The sequence below is a fragment of the Pseudochaenichthys georgianus genome, chromosome 24 (genome assembly GCF_902827115.2).
Source record: "Pseudochaenichthys georgianus chromosome 24, fPseGeo1.2, whole genome shotgun sequence".
NCBI classification, from domain to species: domain Eukaryota; kingdom Metazoa; phylum Chordata; class Actinopteri; order Perciformes; family Channichthyidae; genus Pseudochaenichthys; species Pseudochaenichthys georgianus.
In genome coordinates this window covers 30,692,741-30,702,033 of record NC_047526.1, presented here as the reverse complement: position 1 = coordinate 30,702,033, position 9,293 = coordinate 30,692,741, and the positions used below count along the sequence as shown (strand labels likewise).

At 39.8% G+C, this 9,293-nt stretch overlaps 1 protein-coding gene across 1 annotated transcript; it reads right to left on the bottom strand.

Moving 5' to 3' along the window:
- Window positions 1–1,027: 1,027 nt before the first annotated feature.
- On the bottom strand, window positions 1,028–8,731 carry hadhb (hydroxyacyl-CoA dehydrogenase trifunctional multienzyme complex subunit beta). The gene is made up of 16 exons (XM_034076452.2): window positions 8,637–8,731; window positions 7,164–7,236; window positions 6,880–6,921; window positions 6,667–6,763; window positions 6,536–6,580; window positions 6,176–6,275; window positions 5,901–5,988; window positions 5,553–5,740; window positions 4,902–5,082; window positions 4,407–4,528; window positions 3,732–3,811; window positions 3,600–3,647; window positions 2,962–3,049; window positions 2,662–2,736; window positions 2,032–2,196; window positions 1,028–1,428 (listed from the first exon to the last, which is right to left on the bottom strand). Exons 2-16 carry the CDS (start codon window positions 7,228–7,230, stop codon window positions 1,393–1,395), a joined length of 1,422 nt encoding a protein of 473 aa, XP_033932343.1. The 5' UTR covers window positions 7,231–7,236; window positions 8,637–8,731; the 3' UTR covers window positions 1,028–1,392.
- Between the last annotated feature and the right edge of the window lie 562 nt (window positions 8,732–9,293).

The window sequence follows — 9,293 nt, the reverse complement described above, 5'->3', positions numbered from 1 at the left end:
ATCTATTAAAAAGAGCAGACTGTACACCCCCTTTCCCCCCAATCTCATTGTTGTTGTTATCTGCAGCTCAAAGCTTCCGGTACATTGATCTTCTTCCTTGCAGTCGTTGCAGTCCCTGCTGAATTCAACCTTGTTTTTTGAAGTTGTTGTCCATGCATCAAGGCCTTCAATCAGAACAATGTGTTATAAAATATAAAGAAATATACTCTGTCAAAGTCACTATGTTTTAGGAACCCAATCTCCAATCTTAGAATAATTTAGTGGAAAGATAACTTCCTAAAATGTGCCCTAGTTAATTATATACTGTGGTAGGTTCTGCTAAATCCTTTCATTTATGAGAATATTTCAAAAGCACTGATGTTTCTTTATTTAAACACAAAGTATTCTACTGAAGTTTAAACATTTATGGTTATTCCACATGATAGATTTCTGTATTTGTACTTTTGTCTGCTTTTTAATGGTTCCTAATGGGTGGATCTCGTTTGGGGAAAAAGGGCTGTTTAAGGAATTGCATCAAAACATAATAAAAGTTGTAAAATGTCCAAGTCTGATCAAACTAGAGTGACGAAGCAGATGCTTATTTAACTGAAATGTTGTAGCTTTTTTAGTCAAAGGTATTAATTGTTATCTAAATTGCAAACTATCAATCAAGATACACCCGGGAGCACAGATGTGGATAACTATAATAATACACTATAAATTGTTCAAAGCATCACAATAATAAATAAATAAATAATCAAGTTAAAAGCTTTTTCAAGAATTTAAAAGTTTGAGTGCAGAAGGGATGAAGGATTTAGAAAAGCGATTAGTCCTTTGAGCAGGTAGAGCATATCTTCGCCCTGATGGCAACAGACGAAGTACATGTGAGAGTACACGACCTGGAGAGTTCAGAATGCTCTCTGCTTTCCGCAGAATCTGTCGGTTACAGAAGGAATTTAAGTCTCTCTGTTTCACGCCGATGAGCTTGGAAAGCTGTCAAAAACGCCTTTTTCAGGCTCGTGAAAAATAAGAACAATAGGCCAAGAAATGAGTTTCAGAGTGGTCGTCACAACACCCTTTATTTCCAACAATTTGTAAGAAAAAGATATGACAGCTTATATAAACATTAGGGTCACTGTACCTCCTGCTTTTATTTGTTCTATGTTACAATCGACTGCGTGACACCGCTGACATGATGCATCTCCAAGTCCGTAAACTCATAAGCAACATTCCTCGATACCTTTCTGCTATAATTTAACGGCCTCTAGGCAAAATTGAATTTACACAATATTCCTAAAACGCACTCACATACTGTTTCCGACTCCTCAAGGCAAAGCGGTGCATAGTATGTACTCTGTGTGAGTGTATCTGGGTGAGCCTGTAGATCGGGTCACAGGTGGTGGTTTCAGTGCTTTATTGGGGGTAGGCCTCGATCACCATGGCATGACCCTGGAAACAAAAGAATACAAGTTTGTCAGAAAAAAAACTAAGAAATAGAATAAAAATAATTACAGAGTTGCTCATTTAAAAATGTGTAATCTGGAAGAAATCTATCTTCTAATTACAATGGCATCAGTGCACTAACTATTGCACTGCAACAGTACTTCAGGTACATTTGCACTTTTACAGATATCCAGCTGTACATGTTGTTTATACATTCATCCTACTTTTGTGCACTATAACTCAACTCTGTACACAACATGTACTTAGTTACATGTATTACCCGTGTATACTATAACTTTTAAGCATCATTAATGCTGTAGTACTTACTGCACTTGATATAGTATATATACTAACATACACTCCTGGTTATATTTTAAACTGCATTTTATTGGCTTGTACTTGTACTCTGACAATGAGAATAACATTCAGTCTAATCTAATTTAAACATGATATCATACAACTAAATACTACATTATACCCAACATATTCTAGCATGCGATAGTGAAGTCCGCATTTTTAAAAGTTTAAGATCTGAAGCAATGATTTCTAACTATTTAACACTTTAAATTGTGAGAACTTAATGAGTCAGTTGTGTCTTGTGTTCATTACCTGTCCTCCAGCAGCACAAGCTGCCACCAGGCCGTACTGCCCGCCCTCCCGCTGCAGCCGGTGGGCCACGGTGGTGACCAGCCGGCAGCCGGTGGCTCCGAAGGGATGGCCCAGAGACAGAGAGCCCCCCCACAGGTTGAACTTCTCCATGGGAGGAGCTCCCACCTACACACACACAAAATACATTTAGTCAGGACTAAAGTATGTCTTTCTTTAACATTTGAATCAGAAACGTAATGAGTGCAAAGGTTACACTTTTTGTTAACAATTGAAAACGGAATAATAGGATTTCCATACCGACCACTTTTGCATTAATCACTTGACGACCGACCGGCATTATTGACAATATTTTGTTGGCTTTAGATGCCTTGTATGAATCTATACTTTTATCAGTTATACATATAAAACATCCAATTTCTAATGGATGTATATACGTCATTAGCAAACCCAGGTCTACATATTTCTTTAGTATATTATTTACTGTTTTTGAGTACACCCATATTAAAATATGATTTGCACCAATACCCAATGCTGATAATATTCTTATAATAACCTATTTGTCAAAAGTTAATCAGTTCACAAATATCATTGACATGCGACATATGATCAGCATCCATCTTTATTCTTTACCTTTGATTTCCTTCCCAAGTACGTCTGGCCGAACCAGTCTGAGTCCATCGCCTTCAGATTTGCCATAATCTGGCCCTGAAAAAAAGAAAGAGAGATAAATCCACAGGGTCACCAACGATACCAGACAGAAAACACATTGAAATGCATGATATGAAAAAGACCAGGCCAATCTTACTCCCACATTCTGATTGATTCTCATCAATAACAGAAGCCATAATTGGACAAGAAATGCACATCTGTTACTTTTATTAGAGATTGACGGGACATTTCCCTCCACAAGCTAACGCAGTAATAACTTACTGCGAATGCCTCGTGGAACTCAAACACGTCGATGTCACTCATGCTCAGACCGGCGCGCTCCAGGACCTTTGGTGTACCGTACGTTGGCCTGGAAGAGACAAAAAGCAAACCGAGTTGAAAAGAACAAAATACCTCAAAATGTTTTTATGTAAATTAGATTTAAAGGTGGGGTGGGTAAGAATGGAGAAACCAGCTCGAGTGCGCTAGAATTTGAAAGTACGAAAAAAATCTGCCCCTTCCTTCAGACTTCCTCACAGAGCCCCTCCTCCAACACACACGAACGCGCACATGACCAATGAGGGCACGAGATAAGTTTGTGCCCCGATGGAAGGCTGACAGGCAGGTAGGCCATCCAGTTACTTTAGCCGGGCCGGCTCAGATGATTGGTCGTGCTTTTTACAGCGCCACGGCTTCCACAGATGACATGGATTTATTGTCAAAGCATTTAATGTATTCATTGCTATCAGGATGTTAAGAGCATTCCATGGAATATAACAAGTGTTTCTGAAGAGAATGACCTACCCCACCTTTAAACACATACACAAGGTCAGCTTCACACATCACAAATAGTTTAAGAATCCATTGTTAATTATTAGACAAATAATGTTTTCATGTTTTTCAAACAAAGTTGAACTCACCCCAAAAGCAGCTGATCTTTGGGGTCCTGCGACACGTAGACAAAGTCTCTGCAACGATGCAAAGGTGATCAGCACATATTAAAGAGTTCCATTGGGGAAATGAAGGTGACAAAATGGAGAGCGTGCAGATACCTGAGGTAGGCTTTAGGCTTGTAGCCCATAGCCAGCGCCTTCTCTTCGGACATGACGAGCACAGCAGAGGCACCGTCAGTCTGAGACACAAGCGCTTTGTTTAATGTCAGGGCCGTTTGTGAGCACAACATCGTTCAAACAGAATCAGGGGAGATTACAAAAAGTGTGGTCACTCGTTTCGTTCACCAAAACAACACGCAGTTCAAATTCATGTGTCTGCAGTGGTATGTTTGTGTTGTACAAAGAGACAAATAAATCAAATCTAGAAGGTCATTGGGAGTGCTGTAAGGCCTGAGTGTGTGTGTGTGTGTGTGTGTGTGTGTGTGTGTGTGTGTGTGTGTGTGTGTGTGTGTGTGTGTGTGTGTGTGTGTGTGTGTGTGTGTGTGTGTGTGTGTGTGTGTGTGTGTGTGTGTGTGTGTGTATCTCCTAATTTAGCCTCTAGAGAGCTGAGACGTCGGGGTGTGTCAATCTCAGCGCCCCGCTTTTTCCCCCACTTAACTTTTCAACCGAGTTTCCTCCTCTTTGCAATCCTCCGTGTGTGTGTGTGTGTGTGTGTGTGTGTGTGTGTGTGTGTGTGTGTGTGTGTGTGTGTGTGTGTGTGTGTGTGTGTGGTGTGTGTGTGTGTGTGTGTGTGTGTGTGTGTGTGTGTGTGTGTGTGTGTGTGTGTGTGTGTACCAGGAAGGAGGAGTTAGCAGCAGTGACTGTGCCGTGAGGTTTGATGAAGGCGGCCTTCAGTTTTCCCATTTGCTCCATGGAGGAAACTCGGATGCCGTTGTCCTTGGAAACAATATCACGACCTGGTAAAGACAAGACAGTCAAATAAATATTCTGTAAATACAAATGTAATAAGATTCAAGTCTTTGGAATACGACTGAATGTCTACAACAATAAATTAATTCTCCAAATAGTTGCATTTTCTGTCAATGGATGCATTGTTTTCGCTCTAAACACAACCATCAACAATATCAATAAATGCTTCACATAAGCACTTCTGAATAAAATCAATAAAAAGCAAGCCGGTAAATACAACGGACAAATTAAATATACAAATGAAAACAATACACCCATTAGTACACGATGACCCAAACAAAGAAACCATTACAGCCTATTCAACCATCCTCCAAAGTGTAATGTCATGTATCTCAGTTTAAAGAGTGAAGCGGGGTTTACCAGGCACTTTGAAGGAGATGACATCCTCCAGCAGCCCTGCGTCCTGCGCCTGTTTGGCCAGAGTGTGTGAGCGCACAGAGAACTCGTCCTGCTCCAGTCTGGTGACCCCGAAGGCAGCAGCCAGACGGTCCGCGCTGTGGCCCATCGTCTCCGCGGTGGAGAACTCCGCCACAGCAGGAAGCTAGACGCAGAATGAAACGTTTTATGAGGAAATACGTTATGCTTTATTTAACCAGGTAAAAGTCTCATTGAGATTCAAATCTGTTTTTCAAGAGCGACCTGGCCAAGAGGGCAGCATGAACAAAGTTACAACAAATGACGAATACAGCTGTAAAACACAAATGATGGGATATACGAGCAATCACATCGACCAATGGATTCTTGTTCTCTGTCCTTTAAGATGGACTTGACCTCCCCCATCGTGATCCGAGAGTTTCAGCTCCTTCTCTACGTTATTCCAAGCATAAGGGGCAGGATATTTAAAAGCTTTTTGACCCAGTTCTGCTCTCACTTTAGGAACCAGCATCTGAATAAAATGTTGGAACGCAGGCCATATAGACTTTGTGTTGTACACATATGTTCCAGGAGAAGAAATGGGATTACCAATGTTGCAAATCAAATGTTAATTTTCTTTAGTATGTAAAAACACACCTCAGGGGACAAGTGTGCCATCCGGATGCTGCCAATCAGACCGAGCCTCTGGCCGAGGGTCTTTGCTTTGCTGAGGGACAGCATGGTCTTCCTCATCTTACGGCTGTGACGAATGGGAACGTCGGACATGAACTCCACCCCTCCCGCCACGACAGAGTCACACTGTCCTGCAGCGATCATACCAACAGCTGGAGAGAAGGAGGGAGACAAACAAAGGTCAGACAAAGTATGTACGTCGTGTCCTCAATTGGCTAACAACATATCTAATATCATTGTTGTGTGCAGCTACAATGTAGTCTTCTCTGAGAATCTCTTGTGACTTATGAGAGATTTCTTTCCCCGACATACCTGAGGTCATAGCCACGTTGGAGGAGATGCAGGCCATGGTGACGGTGTGAGCTGGGATCCTGTCGGAGAAGCCTGCGCCGAGTGCTGCCTGACACCAAGGTAAACAAAGAAAAAGATGCATGAAAGGACAGTGTGTCATCATAACACCTTTAATCAATTGTAGGTCTTAGCAATTATCTTAAAGAGAGTAAATTAAACGTATGAAAGGCACCCGAAGCGCCAGATATTATAGCCATTTTGTGAGAGCAAATATCTGTGTGTGTGTGTGTCATTACCTCTCTTGCTATATTGCTGGTTTTGACCTCCTGAATGACTGTTCCATATATGATGTAGTCTACAGCATCTTTGGATAAGCCTGTCTTGTGCAGCAGACCCCTGAGGAAACACAAACATCACATTTTAAACCACACTTTCTTTTTTAAGATTGAAAAAACTGGGAAACAAGACAGAATAGATTTTGAAAAACAATACATCCTGACCTAGCTGAAAAACTCATCAACATGAATCCAACCCCCCTTAGATTTCTGCTCCACTTTCCTCTATGTCTCGCATGACGCATTAGTATGCTTTAACGACTACATTTTAAATCTGATAGTGTCATGAAACCATTCACAAATAAAAATAAATACACTTACTGCAGAGCTGCTCTGGCCAAGTCATGGGGCATGAGGTCAGCATATCTGTAACACAGACAAAAGGTTTTTCTTCATGGTAATCAGAGGCTCCAGCCACTGAAGTAGGCAATAGGGAAAAAGCAGAGACTTACGTGGTTCCAGACAACAGGAAAGGGGTTCGGACTCCTTCCACCAGAACTATGTTCTTCACACCGGGCCGGGCCAGGGTCTTTTTACTCTTTGTCTGAACTGAAAATTAAGAAAGCAACATGTAGTCAGACTCTGATAGCTCATATTGGAAACACCAGACTATAATCTGGATTGTTATGTGATGGCAAATCATATCACTTAGATTGTTGACCTACCATGTGCCTGCAGAGGGGACGTCGTGCTGAGAGAGCGTGCCGCTGAGGAACACAGAAAAAACATCATCAACGACAATCGAATCATTAAATTTTTTTTTATTTAGCCTTTATTTATACAGGTGTAAAAAAAGGTCTCATTTTCAAGAGAGACCTGTCAGTGGTAACACTACCACTCAAAATATGTATTTAATATATTTTCAATTACACAAAATGTTAGTTCGCACAGCATAAGGAATATATGTATCTGTTATTCTGTAAAACAAATAAAATGATAGTAGACTTACCCAACCGCACCGCCCAGGAAGGACTGCCAGAGCCGCTCCGCATTGTGCTCAGCAACATGGCGGCCATTATGTTCTGCAGAGAGAGAAACTGTAATTGTTACTGCAAAGTTATTACCAGGGCTCTGATTTAAAAATAAATACAATCATGGTTCTGTATAAAATTAATAACATTTGAAATAAATGTAAATACTTGGTTTTACTAGTTTTGTTTTTCTCAAATAAAAGTCAAATTTCCACTTCAATTGGAAAGCAGACTGCCAGCTAATGCAATAAACATAGTATAGTTAAGTTCAACAGCACCTCAAAATACATATCTAAAATAATCATAAAGTGGAATCGAAACATCTCTAAGACATTTTCAACAAAAACTTAACAGACACTTTTACCAATATCATCTGTGGACAGAGCAGCCTGGAGAGTGACGTAACCACGCTGCAAAGCCTCTCAGGTAATACTCAGATCGACTGCAGGCAAAAGGTCGTCTAAGCCCCTGTGACTTGTGTCTGTATTTACCAGACACAATAACAGTCATACTTTAAAGTTTAGGGTAAGATATCTGACGTGGTTGGTGTTTTATTTTGCAGTTTAACGAGGGCAAGAATATACATACCGTAAATATGTATATTCAGAGGGGGAATGTGACTGGGTATATTTACTCAAGCACAATACATTTTGAGGCACATGTACTTCATTTGAGTATCTTCATGTTATGCTACTTTAAACTTTAACTATACTACATTTTGGATACAATGTTTTACTTTTTACAAATTGAGTTACTGGATTTATAATACAGAATATAAATCAACCAATAAAGTAGTATATAGGATAAACTACCCAGCAGTGTAAAGTGTAATTTAAATAATCCCAACCTTTACCAAGTGCAAAGTTAATTATTATTAGAATACAAAACTGTAATATTTTGTAATCTGATATATGCCAATACTTGTGAGTACACTTATGAATGCAGTACTTGTACTTGTAACAGAGTATGTTTGTAGTATAACTAATTTAACTTGAGTAAAATATCTGAATACTTCCTTCACCTCTGTGTATATTATATATGTATAAGATATGTCTTATACAATCTTTTATTATGTGGGACAATATAATTGACGGTCACAAAGCCCCACCCCCTACAGTCTCTGACCCTTCACCTAGATTCCTCTCCTGGAGAATGACAGACACAGAAATACAGGATCATGGGACTATAACAAGGTCAGATCCGTCTACAGATCATTGTCCTTTATTGTGCCCTAACGTTACATTGACACCAATAAAGAAGACACATGTTTGAAACCACAAACACAGCAACATGCGAGCTTGTGAAGCTACGTAGCTACATGTTAGCTAAAGTTTCCATTCAGTGTTTAGCTGTTCCACAATGCTTTGTGAAAAAGAACACATTTACAGAGTTTGTACAATGTCTGGTCGCCTTCTAGTCTTACTATTATTGATAGTTGATTTGTGGCTTACCTGTATTTGTGTTAAGTCTCCGTCGTCACCTCTTCCCTGTCAAACGATCAGCTCTACAAGACTAGCAGCACGAACTACGCATTCAAGGACCCACACATATATTAGATGACCAGGATAATGCCTGAAAGAAAACCACGGTCAAGTAATTATTGGGTACATATTTGCTTTTGTGTAGGAGTTTGTTTTAACTGAACACTGTAATATCGACATCTTTAATATTTTATTTGTCAAATATAAAATATGTATGTTAGAAAAAGTTATGCAAACGGCAGTTTTTAGGCGTATATTGTTATCCGCCACTGCGCCCCAACGGTCAGAATATTAACTGCGCGGAGGACAGGTGTTGAGCACCTTGTTGAAGAGTTTTCAGGTGAAGATGGCAATTGTTTGTGCAAAAGTGTTGCAGCTAGACGATCTCTTATCGTCAGATATGTAATACATAATTAATATTTCAACATCTGTTTCATTGAATAAAAATGTTAATGGTGTGTGTTGATATAGTAGGGCCTACTTGATGTTAGCTACTGGCATCAAGCTATCAGTATTTTTTTTTTAAACTGAGTAAAAGTCATTTGTTCAATTATACTGAGAATGGTAAAATATTTGATATTTTGTACGCCTACTGAACTGGTTAAAACTGTAGTTAATTGCACTAAA

Coding starts and splice junctions, on each gene's coding strand:
- hadhb (XM_034076452.2), bottom strand. CDS start 7,230: ATGGCCGCCATGTTGCTGAGCACAATGCGGAGCGGCTCTGGCAGTCCT. Junction 6,764..6,879: donor GTCCCCTCTGCAGGCACATG/GTAGGTCAACAA, acceptor CTTAATTTTCAG/TTCAGACAAAGAGTAAAAAG. Junction 1,429..2,031: donor CTTGTGCTGCTGGAGGACAG/GTAATGAACACA, acceptor TTTTGTTTCCAG/GGTCATGCCATGGTGATCGA.